Below are 19539 nucleotides of genomic sequence, written 5' to 3'. Positions count from 1 at the left end.
TGCTCTTCAAAGATGATGTCAATGGAAGACAGAGAGAATATACACTAACACCAAATGGTTAACTGCGCACAATGTCTTTGGCTGTCTTAAGCAATGTGCTTCAATATGTCTATATATAACAACTGATGGTGTTGCATGGAAAAAGCTTACAAATCACAAAAGTCTGTGCTTATGCCAGCATCTTAAAACATAATATGACAAAGGAATGTTTGCATTATTGATCTCTGAAGTTTTGCATATACTTTCTATAGAAAAAATAAGTTTTTTTTTGTTTTGTTTTTTACAATGTTTTTTACAGTTACTACAAAGTTGCAAGAGATGCTTTCTTACACTATAACTGAAGTTACAAAGTTGCAGTAAGCCTAAGTGTTGTGTAATAGTATGTGGAAAAGCACATTTTGCGGAATGTTGTTGAATCACTTCTGATAAAAAAAACTGTCTTCCTCAAATAAAATGCTAGCTAAACGATTTCATTTCTTTTACTCATCATGACATATTATTAGTTATTCCATGTCAGTAGCCCACATTGAAGGCAAGCACAAATATTGGTCTAAGCATAACTTTGCAGGGACTTGTGACGCCTTTGTGGTGTTCAGTGGGGGATTTTCAGTGTCGACTATTGGTGGTGCTTGGAGACCTCTAGTGGATGTGTGGACAATGACGCAAACTCATAGATCAGATCAGTTGATTCCAAGAGTGCAACTGTAGCAGGATCAAAAGGCTGCCGGGTAGAGCAACATCCTTACAGAGTAGATAGTTGATTTAGTGATTTTGACGACTGTTCACCATGGGTCAAGCGATGTCAGCTGAAAACCAGCGGTGTCATCTAAACTACGAGAAAAGCTAGAGAGTTTGAATCCAAAACAGTCATGAGCTCAGGTAAGTTGACTGGACGCTGTATCAATGTAACAATTTGTTGTTGAAAACTTTCGATTGACTGCTGGTGGTTGTATGCAGTTAATATTTATTATACAATGTTTATTATTGCGGTGTTAGCAGATTAAATCACTGATATAGGTCTACGTGTATTCTATTACGTTGTGAAGATAAAAAAAATTAAGCACCTCTATTGTGTCGTGATTTTGAAACTAACTGAAGAGACAGTTAAGACTGTAGGAAATATTAACGTTTTTTTCAATGTAAGGTTACTATTGTCACATTATGTCGGGTTTAGCATGAACTGCAGAGTTCATTGTAGTGTTAGTCTTCCCTAGCAGTGCCAAACGGAGCGGATGGGAAACAAACACTGGTGAGCTGTGGATTAGCTCAAGGGCACACATGGCTCTGTTTTGGATGCCTTTCCTTTCTATCTCTTTTTCTGTCGGCATTTCAGTACTGTATTTTGCAGTTACTTTAGTAATCAGTATGGAGCATTTTTTAAACACGCATACAGCAACAATTTGTGTCATTTTTCTTGATCCCTTCAGTCTCATGGTCCTGGGCCTTTCCGCCTAGAGCTGCAGTGTTGACTACAGTAACAGGATTAATGTGTTGTTGAGAAGTGTGGCAAACAAAACACATGTGATATGTGAACAACACCCAGGAGAGAGATTGTGGTACTTGTCATGACATTTACTGCTTGAAAGGAAGCTGTCAACATTATATTGCTCCATGGGAAGTTGACACCAGTTTATGGCTCTGAAGGGTGCAGGAATTCCTGATATCGAAGTGATTGAGAATCGCTCCAACGATTCTCTCTTCCTCCCCTCAATAATCTAGCATATGTCAACCTACAAAATATCTCAAATACGGTCATTTGCCACAGACAAACACATTGCAAAGATTTGCTGATCTTTGAGTTGTAAAGCAGATCTTTCAGACTTTTTTATAGTGTCTTGAAATTCTATGAGGATGGTGATGATAATCTACTGTATATAAAGTCTTTCTTTTTCTCTCCCTTCTGTCAGGCACAGACAAGCCTCCATTGGCCCCCAAACCAAAGATACCTGCAGTTCAGCCACAGAGGCTTGGGTTGTCTCCCTCGTCTCCCAAACGAGATGGCCTGTCCCTGGCTTCTCCCGCTACACCTAGGAGGGTCAAACCAGCCTTGGCTCCCAAACCAGACCTCCCCAAAATCACCACCACGGTTAAGTCCATACCGCTGTCATCAAAGACAGTCCATCAGACCATGATGCAAGAGAAGTCGGAGATCTCAAGAAGTATAGGTTTTCTGAACTCCCAAAATGGAATACAACAAGAGAACAAGAAACCTGATTGGGATTATATTATTCCCATCTGTCTATGTAGTCAGGAGAACTGTCAGTGCCTAAGGAAATCACACATAGCAGAGAAAACAATCAACAAAATAGAGAAAAACTTGAAAACATTGCAGAAGGGTCACTCAGAGGAATCTGTTCCCAGGTATCAAGCCAAAAAAGACAACAGTGGAGAGACAAAGGAGAGTCCTCACACTAGCCGTCTACCAGATGTTTGTATTCCCTCTCAATCCACCAGTAGTCATACAAAACAGCCAAAGCTCCCAGAGGAAACACCCATACATAATCAATTGAAGACACTCAATCAGAACCTTAACTCTGTGGTTGATACCCTACATCCTGTGGTGAAGCCCTCCCTTCCTCACAGAACCCAAGGGGCCAAAACCGATGGCAACGTCATGAATCCTTCTGGTTCTACAAGGTCAGACGCAGAGGAAGAGCTCACAAGCTCTACTGGCATGCCTGGTACATCCCTCTCCAGTCCCACCTCTGTTCCAGCAGTCCCTATGAAGCCCCTCCCTGTCCCACGGAAACCCAGGAAGGCCGCCCTTGACAGGCAGGAAAGGGTGGAGGAAGGCAGCGAGGAGAGGGAGGGGACTGTCAGTGAGGTGATGGTGTCAGTGGAGAGGAAGACCAACCAATGCTCCCCTCCAGCCCCTCCTGCCAGGAAGAAACCCTATCTTTCTGGACCTCTAAGGGCCCAGGGCTTCTCCCCTCACCATGAGCCTCTACCACAGGACATGGAGGAGGAGGAGCTGGTGTGGAGCGACTGCGTCCATGAAATGGAGATCTCAGTAGATGAGGAGGATGACGAGAAAGGGAGCAATGAGAACCAGGGGGTCTACTGTAATCTCACTTGTCCTCCACGTGTGACAAGTCAACTAAAACAGCTGGAACTCAGCGGTCACTTACCCCTCACTGTGGCAACCGGCATCATATCAGAGGAAGATGGGGTTTTCAAGATGACCGCCAAGATGTCTCAGAGAAACAGCTCCCCAGCATGGATGCTGGGAAAGGAATTATCAGTGGAGGCCGCAGAAGAAAAGACTGCAGAAGGTGAAGGGAGACCCAGCCTTTCTAAGCCAACTCAAGATGGTGGTCTAAACAATAAAGCTATGAGGGTACTTCCCCCATCCCCTAAGAAGAAACCAGGAAGGGTCTTTAATCAGACACCTGCTCTCCACAAGGGCAAGACAAACAGCACACCAACCAAGCCCTCTCGTTCCAGCCAAGGGAAGCAGAGACCCAAGTCCTTTTCTTCTGCTGACATCACACGCTCTGAGGGACAGAAACTAGGCTCTTTCCGGAGACTTCTAGACTTGAAGCTCTCTGTGAAGATGCTGCCCAACCTGTTAGTCAAAGGAGGCAAGACACTGGAAGGTTCAACCAAGGAGACAGAGCAGTGTGTGGACGGGCTCCCACGTGGCCTACAGGACAATCTCGGGGTGCGGGTTTGGGGAGGGCGCAAGTTGTCTTGTCCCCTGATCGGCTTGGAGCAGAGCGTGGACGGAGATGAGTTCTGCCCTGGAGTGGAACAGGCTGTGGAATATGAAAACGTGCCCCTGTATGAGGAGATCCCAGAGTACATCAACCCAGCCGTAGCCAGCGCAGTGTCATCACCTGTGGCATTTCCAGCCGGAAAGAACTACATGTATGATGACGAGAACATATATGAGGAACAGGAGCCCTATGTGCCCCTGGATAAGTACAATCAACAGCAACAGCCACATGGAGAAACTAAGAGGTATTGTCTTTTTATGGCCACACACACATTCACACATCCTACAGAATACCCTGAATGTTTACACAATAAAAACCATTACATTGTTGACAGGAGATGATTGTCTCACATTTTATTCAAAGGGAAAGTATGTATGGAATGGGGTGTCAGTAGCTCTATTTATTGAGGTAGACACTGCCTGGTTTCCCAGTACTGCATATTAATGCAACCTCTTTTATATGAATGTCCCTGTCTGTCTCTGTTCTCCTTCTCTCATACTTGTTTGTGACTCAGAGTAAGAGAGGAGAGTAGCATACCGTTATGGTGCATGGTCTGTAACTGGAATGATCACTGGATAAGACTGAATTTAAATCTGAGGATTACTGTTTGTGTAACATGGTTCTTTGCCTTGAACGGCTTTGTGTTTCAGCCATCTAGGCTTGAAACAGAGCAGCAATCACATGTTTCATGTTGACTGGCCCTCCAACAGAAGTACAATAGTTTGCTGTTGGATTCATAGTGTTTCTCACATATACTTTACACAATTTAGTCAGTAGGGGATAGGGAATAGGCAAAGTGGCTGTTTTGGAATTGGGCCCCACCAGCGTTGGTGTTAGAGGGAGTGTTGATGATCATAAGGGAGTTTTCCGGCCGTCAGTCTGTCAAGAGCTCTTTTTCCTGTGAGTCCTTTTGCAGTGCTCTGCAGGAAATGTTGGAATACTCATGGATGGATCCTTAAAGAAAGACGCACCCTAATCATGCTTAGTCAGGCGTTTGACTATAAAACCCCTTCCTCTCTCACCTTCCTCTGCAACACACCCTTATGTTTTCTTATTTCTTTTAAACTCTTCGTCCCGTTAGGTAGGTGTGTGTGTGAGTGAGCACAATTCATCTCCAGCTGTTGTCTTCAGTCTTGATTCTAATGTCCTGCCTCGACAGTGCCTGTATCGATGAAGAGTCGACCCAGCTGGACGATGGCCACTCAGATGAGGACATGGTCCACAGCTCTGACGAGGAGGAGGATGGAGATGACGACAGCTCCATTTCCAGTAAAGGAGACCTGGAGCAGCCTGGGGAGAGTGAGGTAAGGCAAACAATCAGATAATGTAGCTGCAAGATGAGATTCCAGCAACTTCTATGTCACTGTACACAATCGAATCATACTCCACGAGACCTGTAGATCAAGTCTCGTTAGCTAGTGTCTGGTTTTTGTGATTGATTAAAAATAGTGTTTCCATTGGTGTCAGGTTTACAATGTACCCAAAAAGAGCAAGATAGTCCACATTGCTCATGAGATTATGAGCTCTGAACACGTGTGAGTATCTAAACAATTTAACCTATTTTACCTGTCATGTATCACTGTTAACATGTCTCTGGATTGTTAACTTGCCTCTGGTTACTGTCTTTAAGGTTTGTTGATGCCCTGAAGCTGCTCCACATCGTAAGTATCCAGACATTTGGGAACATCTGTACTATTTTCATGCATGCATAAAAACAGTGTGAAAAACACTGACAAACGTGTTCTCAGTGTTTGGTATGGTGCTGTACTGTATGTTTTCTATCTAATGAGAACATGTGTGTTAGATTAGGCGAGCTACTGGGGCACACCCCATGTGGGACAGACACACTTTCAGAACCATACGCCCCTCGCTCATATCAGCGAAGCTCACAATCCTCATGGTTTTCCTAGGGGGTTGTATGATCTGACCGTGGTCCAACATATCAACGTGTTTGTCTGACTTGAATCCTACTGGAGACCTGCCATAGCTTCAGCTCAATATAGTCGCAGTTTTGATTCGCGTATATCACCAGTCTGTCAACCAAATGAAAATGGTTTATGTTTACTAAAGTAAACATTGTTGGTGTGGAGCCTGGTTCCTTTGCTGTGTATACGTATATAGTAAGTTGGATGGAAAAACACAAATACAATAGGGTACTCATAGCTAAGGTGCTGATGGGTATATACATATACTCACACAGATATCTGAAGGTCATGTCTGCTGATAGATGGAGTGAGTAGGCAGAAAAGGAAGCAGAGGATTGCTGTGTGACTGGATCTGCAGATGGAACAGTACTGAGTCACAAGCCCTCATTTCTTACTGTGTACGGAAGTTGATAAAACCAAAAGACAAAATCTGTTACTTCTCTGTTGCTGTTGTATGGTGAGAGGCCTCTGTTTTGGGAGAGGGGGCTCTCTAATGTACAGAAAGAGGAGACCACATAAACCACAAGAGCTACCCCCAGGGCCCTCTGACCAGAGCTGTGCTGCAAGCAGTTTCTCTGCCTGCCCTGAGCCTAATAAACCACTAAATACCTCATCGTCAGAAAGGAAAGGCAGAAACTGCTTCCCCAGGCAACCCTGGGATGTCCCCACTCTTCTGGTCAGGACTGGGTTTAGGTGTACCTTAAACTGCTTGTGTAAGACAGCCTAATACATGGTCAGGGTTCACAAACAGCTCAACCTTCCACATTCAAGGCCACTTGAAAGTACCAAACTTAGTGTGGGTTACTGTTCTCCAAACACTTTGAGTTCTTTTAGTTCTTGAAAATCAAGTGCTCCAGAACTGCATTCCGTACCAATACATGTTTCAGTTTATATTTTTATGAGTATTGCATGTTTCTCTAACTTTATGTTTATTTATGTTTCTGTAGGACTTTCGGCATGCGGTGGTCGAGGCCTCTCGTCAAACTGGGAAGCCTGTGATTGAGGAGCGGGTTCTGAACCAGATCCTCTATTACCTCCCCCAGCTGTATGAGTTGAACCAAGACCTGCTCAGAGAGCTGAAGGAAAGGGTGGCTAAATGGTAACCGGAACCAGCCAGACAGCATTCATAACCCATAATCTTAAATGGAACGCTTATGGAAATTACCTTTCATAACCCACAAGCATGCACAACACACCTAGCATTCTTGACCACTTCCTCATTGTTTGTTGGTTTACCCAACTCTCTACATACTGTACTTTTTAAAATTCCAACTGTATAATACAGTAAAACATACGTGCTCCTATATCTGTCCTCGTTGTGTAGGGATGAACATGGTCAACTGGCTGACATATTTGTGAAGAAGGGGCCCTATCTGAAGATGTACTCCACATATATCCGGGAGTTCGACAAGAATGTGGCCCTACTGGATGAGCAGAGTAAGAAAAACTCTGCGTTCGCTGGACTGGTGCGGGAGTTTGAGGTAACTAGGCCAACCAGTTTTTTTTCTGTATGGTATTGTCTCATGGGTGTGTTTTCCTCTCTGTATTTTGTGTTTCCTTTTGAGAATGTGTGTTTGTCAGACTTTGGTTTCGGTATGTCACTTTGTATCTGTATGTGCGTTACATGTTCTGAAGTTCCAAGGTTGTTCTTTGTTTCAGGCTAGTCCTCGCTGCGCCAACCTGGCTCTGAGGCATTACCTTCTGAAGCCGGTTCAGAGGATCCCCCAGTATCAGCTTCTGCTCACAGGTAGCTACGGGAGCCACTTTCTCTTCAACCTCCTCCACCCTCCACATGGTAGTCGTTAGAGAAGTTTAGCATTGGGTATGAAAGGGATAACAGCACCATCTAGTGGCTGGTCAAGTACAAACACCTGCATAAATCTTTTCACTAGCCATATCTAATGTGATTTTGAAGTCCGGAACAAATCTGATTTGGTGACATAACAAGATTAGAATCCCATGGTTGATGGAGGGACCTCGTGGTGGCAAAATGTGAAGAATGTCTCGAACGTCATTCTTGAGTAATTCCATTACATAAGCACCTTTGGGGTCCTGTATTTAGGATTTACTGTGTGAGATTACATTCCAAGAATTTACTACACAATACGAGTCACTTATACCATTGTGCTACCAATTTACTGCTCCTGTATCAGTCAATTGTCTTTAAAATGGTGTGTGATTTCAGACTACCTGAAGAACTTGCCCCCTGACTCAGCCGATTACAAAGACACACAAGGTAAAACCAATAGGAGTAAAGCACCTGCCCAAATAACATTTCACTATCGAGGATGTTTCATTTTAAAACCTTACAATAATATTTATAGTGCCTGAGTTGAGAATAAGCAGACACCATACCTATGCAAAAAAAATAGGTATTTATACATTTTCCCCACAGCGGCCCTGGGCATAGTGAAGGAGGTGGCTAATCATGCCAATGACATCATGAAACAGGGGGTGAGAGACAACTTCTGTTACTTCCAAGTTCACCAACTTCATAACTCCTGTGAAGCTGTCTAATGTACCTACATGCTATCAGAACTCCATGTATTTTCTTCTTCAGGATAACTTCCAGAAGCTTATCCAGTTGCAGTGCAGTCTGAATGGCCACCATGAGATCGTCCAGCCTGGGAGGGTAGGGAACCACCCAGCAGGCCACAGCTTGGGGAATTTGATAGCTTGGTTCTTCCTTCTCATCTCATCTGTCATGTATTTCAGGTGTTCCTGAAGGAGGGAATCCTGATGAAGCTGTCCAGGAAGGTTATGCAGCCTAGAATGTTCTTTCTGGTAAGCCCTTACTAAACTGTGGTTTGAACGTACTGCTGTCAACACATATACTCTTGAAATTAAATGTGATATAGAGGTAATTTTATAATCTTACTTCTAAATGGTTGTAATGAGTGATTCTAAGTGGATGGTTTGACCTCTCTTAATCCAGTTCAATGACGCGTTACTATACACCACCTCTGGCCAGTCTGGCCAGTATAAACTCAACAACATGCTCTCTCTGGCTGGAATGAAGGTGGGAGCTCTTTGTGTTGTTTCTTAACCCACACATAATTACATTTTTCACACACCCATTTTCAAAATTTAAATATTGTCCTGTACTTACAGGTGAGCAAGCCCAGCCAAGAGGCCTATCAGAACGAGCTGAACATAGAGAGCGTAGAACGTTCCTTTATACTATCTGCAAGGTATGAACCAGTTACAGGTTGTTTGCTTTATTACATATTTGAAACAATACACTGCAACTTCATCAAGTACTTCAAAAAAGTACTTGTACATTTACATCTGACAGCGTTTGGTAACATTTTTGTAGTGCAAGCTTTTCATGGAGTATATACAGACATGTATTGTCCTACTTGGCATAAACATCTGGTGTTTTCTTATTTCTTCTAGTTCTGCCACAGAGAGAGATGGCTGGCTGGAGGCAATCTCCACAGCTATTAATGACTACACAAGGAAGAAGATCACCTTCATATCCAGTAAAAGCTTGGAGGAGGTAATGAAACAGCTGAACAAATGGCATTCTTGCTTACAGCAAAACAAATACAATGCTTCCTTATACAAAGTAATGTGTGAGTGAGAACTGACTGCAGAATGCGTCCGATGTTTAGGTAGAGACACAGGACATTGTCAGTGGGTCACCATTGGGTTCCACAGCACCTATCTGGATCCCAGACCTGAGGGCCACAATGTGTATGATCTGCACCTGCGAATTTACCCTCACCTGGAGACGACACCACTGCCGTGCTTGTGGAAAGGTGGGTGGAAGTACTTTTGAGGCATGCTAATTAAATGTATTTCTGCTTTTCTTTAACAAGTTATCAGAATAACACGAACACAATGTTTTCTTTGTTTTTCATGTGTTTATTGCTAGGTGGTGTGCCAGGCGTGTTCCACCAACAAACACTGTCTGGAATACCGAAAGAACCAGCTGGCACGAGTGTGTGACCAGTGTATCTTCGTACTTCAGGAGCAGAGAAGTAAGGCTTTTTCTGGGGCGTCCATCTGAGCCCTGATACTATACATAGAAATAAGGCTTGATATCGTTGCTTATAAAACCACATCAGATACACCAACATCAAATTACTCAAATGCCGCCTTTTTTTTTTTTTTTTATGACCTGTGATACCTTTCTCTCTAGGGGACCAGACAATGTTACTTTCCCCTGTGGGAAAGTCCTCTTTTACCTTCTCTAGGAAGCAGAAAAAAATTCCTGCTGCCCTCAAAGAGGTGACTATAGCACACCATGGTCCAAGGAGAGAATGATTCAGATGTATGTTTTTATTAAACCTTTAAATGTTGTTTTTAGGTGACAGCAAATACGGACAACTCCTCCATGAGTGGCTACCTGCAGAGGTCAAAGGGCAACAAGAAGCAGGGGAAGAGGCTCTGGTTTGTCATCAAGAACAAGGTTCTGTACACGTATGCTGCCAGTGAGGTACGATGGACAATCTATAGTCGTCAGTTATTTTCATGTACTGATATATTCAAGGTATTCAATTACTTGTCTATGTTTACATGCTGTTATACAGTAATGCAATCAAAAGACAAATTAAATTGAAACAGCTGATGGCTTATAATCAACATACATGGTCTATCTTGTGCTCTCCTTGTTTTGCAGGATGTGGCAGCATTGGAAAGCCAGCCGCTGCTTGGTTTTATACTGAAAGAAGAGTTTATTCATAAGCTCCAGTTCAAGCTCTACCATAAAAACACACTCTACTACATTTTCAAAGCAGATGACCTCCAAACAACCCAAAGGTACAGCATGATATGCATGTCACTCATTTTGTCATGTATCAACACAAGTTCATTCCTTTCCCTAAATTGTCTGAGATATTTTGTACGCTCCTCTGAAAACGTTTTATTAACTGTCACTCAGATTTGATGGCAGACGTAACAATGTGGTTTTGCACTTCTCTTGTTTGGCAGATGGAAAGATGCATTCAAAGAAGCCTCAGTGCTCTGATCCTTTCTACAAGCCTGCATAATTTGCATAGTAATTAATAATCTCTGAATGTGAATAGATTAGGATATGACTTAATCACAGAAGTGGAGACTGGTTTGATGTAATTAATAACAGCGTGAATACATTGGCATAGATATCCAACCCAATGAAGGACTGTTCAGAAATGACAGCACATTTGACTGTTACCATAAGCCTAATTTAGCCATAAAGCACTGGTGTCAAAGTTATATTTTGTGTAAATATAGCATGGGGGACCAAAGTAAATAAGAGACAATGTACAGATGTATTACACATGCACCAAATGGAGGAGCATTGAATAACAGTTCAACATTTCAGGGGGACTAGGAACTGTAAATATGTATCTGGGGGAAATAGCCTCAATCTACACATTACTGTACAATGAATGTTGAGTCAGGGGAAATGGTGTAATGGTTACAATCACATAATATTTACTGAGATTAGCAATTGTTCAAGTTTCTTTTTGACCATACTGTTCACAACTTTTGAATGACCAATTCACAGGGTTATGGTAAGAAAAACTGAAATGAGATTCAAACGTAATTATTTCAGTTTATGTATAAATTAATATTTCCCATTAGTTACATTCATAAGTACACATGATTTGTTTGTTTTTAGGCTATCTTGCTTTTAATATTGATGTAGTCCTAATTTTGTATGTAGGGAATTGTGCTCTCAGAAAAAAAACACATGAACAAGTCACCGTTGATCACACATGATTTGTATTGGATATCCATTTTAAGACACCCCTGAATCTGAAAAGATTTGGGGTAAAGGTTTGGGTAATACACACTGGTTAACACCTCCGTTTGGTTGCATTTATTTTCTCACTGACGGTAGCCATTTTAGAAAGGATAAACAGCTTTCACATACATTCACAGCTTAAGTTCTTGCTTATAAATTAAACTAAAGCTATTTTAGTGTCAATGTTATTTTACATTGGTGCAAATCTATTTTATATTTACTGGTGTGATGTGTATTGCACAGCGTGCCTATGTAATAAATGTTTTACCAAATCAGTTTTACTCATACAGTCTGAAAATACCCCTGCACCGTGCGATTCAGATCCAGATGGAACAATGGAAATAATTTGTCGGGGATTGCACTGACCAAACATTTTTATAGCAAAATGTTATATCTTCGGATGTATACGTTATTTTTTTTAATTAACTGGGACTTTTATTGGCCTACTACTCTATTCGATTTACATTTCAAAAGACCATAATAGTCCGAACCCAACGACTAATTGCGCATGTGCAACAAAGAGTGTTTTGAGGAAAAGGTCACGAACTCTGACCCTCTCTCAAACTGCAGCAATCGACTGAAAATATTATTTATTTGATCACCCATCCCACTAACGTCTGATCAAATAGCATTATAACAGGTAAGGCAAACGGTGTTGCTCACGAATACTACCTTCGATTGACGTATTGGTCGGGTCTGTCATATGAGGCGAATACGTTGCTGCAGAGGAAGGGATGCAGCCATAACAAGCTAGCTTAAAGCTAATAGCGCTGGGTGGCTAGCTAGCTCATCCTTCCGGATCCCGACGCAAGATCAAAATTTGTAAACAAAGGTAAACAAATCCTCAACTTTACGCAAATATGAATATATTTCTCTTGTCTGTATAATTGCTGATGTTATATTAACATGTATATTATGCTGGCGATTAAAACGTTTCTGCTAACGTTCGTTATCTTGGCGCTAGCCGTACTAGCTTGGCAGGCTGGCTAGCCACCCATACCATACACATTTGTACGATGGTCGAATCCGATTCAACTTCCTTAAAAAAATCAAGTCGTAAGAAAAGACGAACGACTGTCCATGACGCGTGTGATTCCGATCAGCAACATGATTAAAACTGATTAAATTGGGGCTTCGTTCCTAACGAGTTTTCATTTTTTGCAATGAGAACAACTACGTCCCGCCACTTCATTCTCTCTGCGCGTTTGTGTGGGCCCTGAACCCTAGCATGCTTTAACCCTTCAATGTTGACCTTTCACCCACAGGAAAAGAAATACCTTTATCTTCCGTATCGATTTTAAATAGCTACTAGACAAGAGCTTGTTTATGCTGTGATTACAACCACGTTGTGAATGTGTACCTTGTTACTAGCAAGCTGTAGTAGGCATGGGTTTTGTTCTGTTGATAAAACATGGTCAGCGCATATCCACACGCTAGCAAGCTAGCATAGGCCGCACGTCTGGCTATGCAACATAGACATAATTTAACTAGCTAGTTGGAAGCTGGCTACAAGCTGTATAAGTTGGCTACTCCTAAGGTTTCCCATTTGACTCAATAAAGCTCAATGCAGAACTTTTCAGTTACATATGAAAATCCTTCAAATGTAGCTAATCCTTCCGTTTTTCTTACGTAGATGCCCTATGTCGTTATGTTTTTTAAGCAATCAAAAAAATAAACCTTTGGTGTTTTGCCAAATACTTAAAGATTATTTATTTACCTAATTCATGCTGCCTGTGTTAAATTAATTTCCCTTTATCATAACGATATCTTGTTTGATCACATGAAAAAATTTGTCCATTTGATTGAAGCAGTTTCTTGCCACAGTTTCATGAGACTCATGGGGGTTTTAATGTGAAGAGCAGCAGAAGAAAATTAAAGTCAGCATGGATGGCCAGAGGATTCAATTGGTATCAGCAGATGGTGGCATGGCCCTAGGACACAGAATACAGGTAATGTCACATTACCATGGAGAATTATGAGCCATTGGTGAACAACCACTTTACAGCTCTAGGATTGCATTCTACAGTGTCCCATTTTCATAAATGTATCTAGAAAAAATAAAAAGCTTGGTCATTGTTTTTCCAGGCTGTTCTGTATCTCTGCTTTGTTTGTCCCTCATTTTCCTTTAGCCATCTCTTATCCTTTACTCTTCCTCTGTTTCCCTGTAGATTGTGACAGATCAGCAGACTGGACAGAAGATCCAGATAGTGACCGCCCTGGAACAGACCTCCCCAGGAAAGCAGCAGTACATTCTGGCCAATGCCGACTACTCCTCAGGTGGAAAGGTGATCCTGGCTAAACAGGAGTCCCCGTCTGGAAAAGTCATCCTTGCTTCCCCAGATGGCTCAGGGGTCAATCAGCTGCTGTTCACCTCACCTGACCTGGGAGGACAACAGATACAGGTAACAACTAGTCTTCTTATTCTTAGTCATCCTATTTTCATGATTTCTCCACCTACCTCCCCCCCTCTCCCCTTAAGAGCTTTTTTCCTATTGTTTTCATTGTTTTCTCTGAGGCATGGTTTGGTTTCATTTCTTGGGGTATTTCAAATGCCCCTTTGCGATATTGCATTTGAAAGGGCTAGGATGTAACTGAAATTTCACACACATGGATTGCATTTGACACCAAGGATTAAGATGCTTATTTATAGACATTGGCTACAAATAAGCCTTCTTGAATGTAATACATATATACCTACTGTATATACAGACATGTATAAACTGTGTACACAGTAAAAGTATACAGACAGTACCAGTCTATCCAGTATGTTTGTTTTATGAACATTTCTAAGTGTCCTCGTTTGCTTTGTCGTTCTGTCTTTTTTTGGGGTGGCAGTTTGTGACTGAAGGATCTGACCAGGCTATGGTGAAGCCGGTGGTGGAGTACTGTGTTGTGTGTGGAGACAAGGCCTCAGGTAGGGGTGAGAAACAACAGCGCTTCCACCTTAAGATGTCTTTCAAACTATTTTACACACACACGCACACACATACACCAAGCTCATTGTGACCCATTTTTTTCCTTTCTTCACTCCAGGACGCCATTATGGTGCAGTAAGCTGTGAGGGCTGCAAGGGGTTCTTCAAGCGCAGTATTAGGAAAAACTTGGTATACACGTGCAGAGGCTCTGGAGAGTGTGTTATCAACAAGCACCATCGCAACCGCTGCCAGTACTGCAGGCTGCAGCGCTGCATGGCCCTGGGCATGAAACAGGATTGTAAGTATCAGAAACACTTTGGAAAAGGTTGCCCTTAAAAAAAAAGGCTGTCTATGTTTTTATTTCCTGCTTGGTCCTATTACTATGACACACTTATCAGAATCAGAATGGGTTTTATTCGCCATGAAAGTTTGCACAGACAAGGAATTTGCTTTGGCAGGAAGGTGCAAACATTAAACATATAGGAATCAAAAATGTAAATATGAGGACTAACTATACTAAGGGTACATAACTAGCAATACTAAGTGGAATTAGATTAAAATAAACTATACAATAAAATATAATATTTTATGGTTCTGTTGTTCCTTCTTACCAGCTGTGCAGTGTGAACGGAAACCTGTTGAGGTGTCCAGAGAGAAGTCGGTCAACTGCGCTGCCTCCACTGAGAAGATCTACATTCGTAAGAACCTGTGCAGCCCTCTGGCCGCCACACCAACATTTGTGACTGACAAGGAGACTGCCAGGTACAGCTGAACTCTGGGACACATGAGTTTTTAATCACTTGTACCTTTTCTTTCGGAAAGACCTCACTCGAAAGGGGTAGATTGAGATGGTGTCGTCCTGTTTCTGCAGGTCAACGAGTTTGCTGGAGTCGAGCATGCTGCTGAACATTCAGCAGCCCTTCCCCAAGATGGAGAACACTGTCTTGATTCCAGCCTCTCCTGAATCGGTATATAAGCAGCTATGGAACTTAGGCCCTGTGCATCTGAATAGCCCAATGTCTTTCTGATGGTAGTCCTGTAGGACTTTCTTAGCAACCTCATGTAAAAGTCCCCTCATTAAATAATGACTCCATGATTACCTGGCTATAGTATTTTCAGATAAAGAGAAGATCGGTAAATTTCACGAGTATCTTCTGACTTCTGATTCTCCTGTCTCGTACCTCCCTCCCTCAGAACGATCCGTGCCAGGGTGACCTAAGCACTCTGGCTAATGTAGTCACATCTCTTGCTCACCTGAACAAGGCCAGGGAGGTTGCCGAGGGCAACAACGACATGATGGGGGAGACCCTCAGCAACGGGGACAGTTCCATGACAGATCTCCAAGCAGATGAACAAACTGCAAGCGATATCACTAGGTAAGGACGTCCTCAGGATGAATAGGATTAGTTGAGAGTATCACAACATTGAATAATGGCAGTGGAGACTTAAAAACTGATGGCTGCACGTTTGATCCTTGTGTTTGCGTGTGTACCATAAAGGTTGTCCTGGGGTTGTTTTCTGTGTATTATGAGGTAAATTAAATTTTTCCAGGGCCATGTGCTTCCTGCCCCAGCTGTTAAGGACGTAATTAAATTTGACCCAGGGAGTGTAGTTCAGACGTGGCTACAAAAAAAAAAAGAAGAAAAATCTGTATCCAATACTTCTGTAAGGTTGCAGACTATTTGGAATGCTAGTCTCAGAGATGAACTGTTTTGATTTGAATAATATCTGACCACTTTTGAAAAGTGCTTAAACCATTACCGCTAAATAGTCAGTGCTGTGTGTGCTGTGGATAAGTGTGTCTCCTTATCCAGTGATCCTCTAGCGTGGATAGCCCTTCTGAAATAATGACTCAGGCTCCTCACATCCTGTCCATACTGAAAAGCATATGTGTATGTTCTATTAATAATCATTAGTGTGTTCTTACCCAAGTGTGTCTAAGATATGTTTGTGGAGAACCAGTTCCCTTAAAATGCTAGATCTAGTTGACTAGATTGTGTGAAAAGTGTTTTTATTTGAATTGTTCTCACAGGGGAGAAGAAATCCCCCCTCCTTGTTAGCATCAACGTGCAAATTGAACAAAGTCTGAGTGTACTAGAAGGGTAATAGTTCATCAGGTTTCTACCAGTTCAGAACTACAGTTTTCCTAAAATGGGATTTTAATGATTGATCAACAATGATTGTTAATGACCTGCACCTGCATGGTGGTGTAGTTCCAAGTCACGGTACAGGAGAGGGGTGTGTGCGTCTCTCAATTGGGTGGACGTTAGCAGATGTAAAGTCGGCCCGTGGGTGTGAGTTCTTACCGTAGGGTGTCGTGTGCCCCCATAGAGCGTTTGACACCCTGGCCAAGGCCCTGAACCCTGGGGACGGGTCACCGGGCGACTCCCTAGAGGCCACCATGCAGCTGATGTCAGGGGACCAGTCGGGCCCTGTGGTGGAGCTGGAGGGACCCTTGCTCTCAGACAGTCATGTGCCCTTCAAGGTAAGGGGCATTCATACTCAAACCTTTTCTTTCCACAAAATGGCTCTTACGTTTGTGAAAAAAGAACAGAAATGGATAACTGCCCAAATGTCTGAAAAAACGTAGCACAAAGCCCACTCTCATTCCATTTTAACTGCCCCCCCCTTTTTTTTCCACCTGCAGCTTATGATGCCTTTACCCATGCCTGAGTACCTCAATGTGAACTACATCTGCGAGTCAGCTTCACGACTGCTCTTCCTCTCTATGCACTGGGCACGCTCTATACCTGCCTTTCAGGCCCTGGGGTGAGTACTACTCTCACACGCTCACTTTCCCGTGTTTTTTTTTAGCAGAGCTGCAAACTCACTCGTTCTTCTTCCTCAGTGGCCAAGATAATGACATAAACCTGATGAAGGCATGCTGGAATGAGCTGTTTGCCCTGGGCTTGGCCCAGTGCTCCAACGTCATGAATGTCGCCACCATCCTGGCTGCCATCATCAATCACCTGCAGACCAGCTTACAAGAAGGTAGTATGTCAGCCAAACTGTACTGCTTACATACACCTTCTTATGTTCTCAAGGCTTCTACAAATGAACGCTGTTGTCTGTGTGTGTCCCTTACAGAGAAGCTGTCCCCAGAGCGAGTTAAACTTGTGATGGAACACATCTGGCGGATGCAGGAGTTTTGTAACAGCATGTCCAAGCTATCCCCAGATGCTTATGAATATGCCTACCTCAAAGCCATTGTCCTTTTTAGCCCCGGTAAGTGAGGAAAAGGAACTTTCATGGGTTATTTCGAAAATATCCGAGTTCCTTAAATAGTTAGAATGCTGCAACTCTGGCCATGATCATGACTCATCATTGGATTGAATGTTTTACGTAACTCAACCGTGGCTAATGGTTCTGTGTTTTCCTATAGACCACCCAGGAATAGACAACACCCTGCAGATTGAAAGGTTCCAGGAGAAGGCCTTCATGGAGCTTCAAGACTACGTCACCAGGACCTACCCAGAGGACTCCTATCGGTTGGTGTCTTTCACCACCACAATATTTGGTCATTATGTAGGGCACACCAGCACTTCTCTAACTGGTGACAGGCCTTGACCTATTTTACTACTTGAGTTGAAAATTATGTTTGATGTGTTTAATTCATAAATGATGTCCGTTACTAGCACACTTGTTGGTGTCTTGGCGTGCAGGGATCTGCCTTTGCCCAGACTTTTAAACGTTTTGCTCTCCTCTTCTCCAGGTTATCCAAGCTGCTTCTGCGTCTGCCGGCCCTGCGCCTCATGAGTGCGGCCGTCACGGAGGAGCTCTTTTTTGCGGGCCTCATTGGCAATGTGCAGATAGACAGCATCATCCCTTACATTCTCAAGATGGAGTCCACCGACTACAACAGCCAGGTGGTCTCTGGTATCTGACCCCCCACCCCCACCCCACTCACAACGCCACTCCAAAAACCACACACCCCAGAGAACCAGTCGGAGTGGTTAGCAGATGGGTCAACTCATAACTGGAAATGAGTTTTGGTGTTATTTGCCCCTTTCAAAACGGCATATGATGCTGTTCGTCCCTTTCAACTTTCCAGATTGATGGACACTTACGATAGATTAGCTAGTTGATTCTCTATGACTGCTTAAAGATGGTTCGCAGGGTGACAATCTAGTACTCAACAGTAATGGCCAAGCCGACCCTTACCCGCTGATTCAGGAACAAACTTTTGAACTGGGCATAGTTGATTGTGCTTTTTATTGTACAGAGTATTTTTTTTGCTTCATATCCTTTCAATGCTTTCATTTTGTGCTTTTTGATTGTTCCCCCATCCAGTTGTTCTTTGCTTTTTTGTAATGTTTTTGAGAAAAACTTTTGTTGGAATGTGAATTGGTTTATCATGGAAATGTGGTCAATTGTGAAGGTTATAACCTTTTCTATTTTACTTGTTTGCCAATCCAAAGGAAAAGGCTTGCATCATGAGTTAACTCTACCTAAAGTAATGTGAGACTTATTTGAAATATGTATATATAAATATGTATATAGACAGAAACGAAACAAAGCTATCATGGCCGATTAAGTTGCTCATGCAAGGATTCCATCTTTTGGATATATTCATGTAGTTGCTAAACAATTGTCAGTTCATTTGAAAATAAAAATGAAATTTTCAATTGCAAAAAATATTTGTAACATTTATTGCTCAGAATCCACTGGAAAGAATGCATGTCACTTCTTCGTTTGTTGGAAACCGGCTTATCTCTTGGTCACGGTTGCTGGACTTGAGAAGCCCATTGTGAAAAATTAATTGGGGAAAGTCACCAATCAGAAGAGGCCCTCTTTGTGGATTAGAAAGAGGGTAATTATTTTGTTGACCAGATAGTTGCTATTTTTTGATTGGATTTTTATATTTCTCATTTATACTGATCTGGTTTGTGAGTAGACAGATCCCTCTTTTTCGTTGCTTCTGACTAAATGTGTCACTTTTATGTTAGGAACAGCTTCTTATCTGGAAAATCCACACATTTCAACAAACCCAGTTGGGTTTATATTTACATTAACCTGTAACTAATAACAGTAAATGACATTGATTATTTACACATTCACCAGGGGTTGTTTCAAAAATCTAACATTTGGTCTCTGTCTATATAAGGGTTTGATTAGCAGAGTCAAATATCTCATGGATTGAAAAGGTTGTCTGCTTCATTGAGAGCATAGACTTACAGTTTGTCTTATTAGTCAATTAATATTTCATCAAGATGCTACAGATGGACAGGAGCACGTAACTGTAAGCTCTC

At 42.4% G+C, this 19539-nt stretch overlaps 2 protein-coding genes and 1 long non-coding RNA gene across 5 annotated transcripts; 2 read left to right on the top strand and 1 right to left on the bottom strand.

Moving 5' to 3' along the window:
* The first annotated feature begins 713 nt into the window (after window positions 1-713).
* LOC136941669 (FYVE, RhoGEF and PH domain-containing protein 6-like) lies at window positions 714-11243 on the top strand. Its single transcript, XM_067234212.1, has 21 exons — window positions 714-879; window positions 1908-3960; window positions 4876-5020; window positions 5184-5251; window positions 5347-5377; window positions 6589-6740; window positions 6966-7122; window positions 7301-7388; window positions 7827-7877; window positions 8037-8095; window positions 8202-8273; window positions 8357-8425; window positions 8577-8660; window positions 8753-8832; window positions 9038-9140; window positions 9256-9402; window positions 9519-9624; window positions 9786-9874; window positions 9954-10082; window positions 10266-10405; window positions 10577-11243. The coding sequence occupies exons 1-21, from the start codon at window positions 870-872 to the stop codon at window positions 10611-10613; spliced, it is 3870 nt and encodes a 1289-aa protein (XP_067090313.1). The 5' UTR covers window positions 714-869; the 3' UTR covers window positions 10614-11243.
* On the bottom strand, window positions 9508-12113 carry LOC136941672 (uncharacterized). Its single transcript, XR_010876547.1, has 3 exons — window positions 12048-12113; window positions 10234-10307; window positions 9508-9992 (listed from the first exon to the last, which is right to left on the bottom strand). It is a non-coding gene; the product is annotated as an uncharacterized lncRNA (long non-coding RNA).
* On the top strand, window positions 11854-18914 carry nr2c1 (nuclear receptor subfamily 2, group C, member 1). 3 transcript variants are annotated; one of them, XM_067234214.1, is made up of 14 exons: window positions 11854-12015; window positions 13200-13324; window positions 13544-13777; window positions 14211-14289; window positions 14409-14588; window positions 14905-15052; window positions 15162-15258; window positions 15485-15666; window positions 16622-16775; window positions 16938-17059; window positions 17139-17281; window positions 17378-17515; window positions 17673-17778; window positions 18003-18914. In XM_067234214.1, the coding sequence occupies exons 2-14, from the start codon at window positions 13259-13261 to the stop codon at window positions 18172-18174; spliced, it is 1821 nt and encodes a 606-aa protein (XP_067090315.1). In that variant the 5' UTR covers window positions 11854-12015; window positions 13200-13258; the 3' UTR covers window positions 18175-18914. The 3 variants fall into 3 exon arrangements, with proteins under 3 accessions (XP_067090315.1, XP_067090316.1, XP_067090314.1); XM_067234215.1 differs by having other exon boundaries at window positions 13187-13324; XM_067234213.1 differs by lacking the exon at window positions 11854-12015 and adding an exon at window positions 12079-12207.
* The last annotated feature ends 625 nt before the right edge of the window (window positions 18915-19539 follow it).

The sequence above is a fragment of the Osmerus mordax genome, chromosome 4, assembly GCF_038355195.1.
Source record: "Osmerus mordax isolate fOsmMor3 chromosome 4, fOsmMor3.pri, whole genome shotgun sequence".
Taxonomy (NCBI): Eukaryota; Metazoa; Chordata; class Actinopteri; order Osmeriformes; family Osmeridae; genus Osmerus; species Osmerus mordax.
Note: the sequence above shows the minus strand (reverse complement) of the source record. Positions and strands in the feature narration are given on the sequence as shown.

What these genes read in the sequence shown, in the direction of transcription:
- LOC136941669 (XM_067234212.1), top strand. An exon ending in GTATCAGCTTCTGCTCACAG is followed by an intron (nt 7,389 to 7,826) that starts GTAGCTACGGGA and finishes GTGTGATTTCAG; the next exon opens with ACTACCTGAAGAACTTGCCC. An exon ending in AGATCGTCCAGCCTGGGAGG is followed by an intron (nt 8,274 to 8,356) that starts GTAGGGAACCAC and finishes CATGTATTTCAG; the next exon opens with GTGTTCCTGAAGGAGGGAAT.
- nr2c1 (XM_067234214.1), top strand. Translation starts at nt 13,259, where the DNA reads ATGGATGGCCAGAGGATTCAATTGGTATCAGCAGATGGTGGCATGGCC. An exon ending in CCCTAGGACACAGAATACAG is followed by an intron (nt 13,325 to 13,543) that starts GTAATGTCACAT and finishes GTTTCCCTGTAG; the next exon opens with ATTGTGACAGATCAGCAGAC. An exon ending in GCAGACCAGCTTACAAGAAG is followed by an intron (nt 17,282 to 17,377) that starts GTAGTATGTCAG and finishes TGTCCCTTACAG; the next exon opens with AGAAGCTGTCCCCAGAGCGA.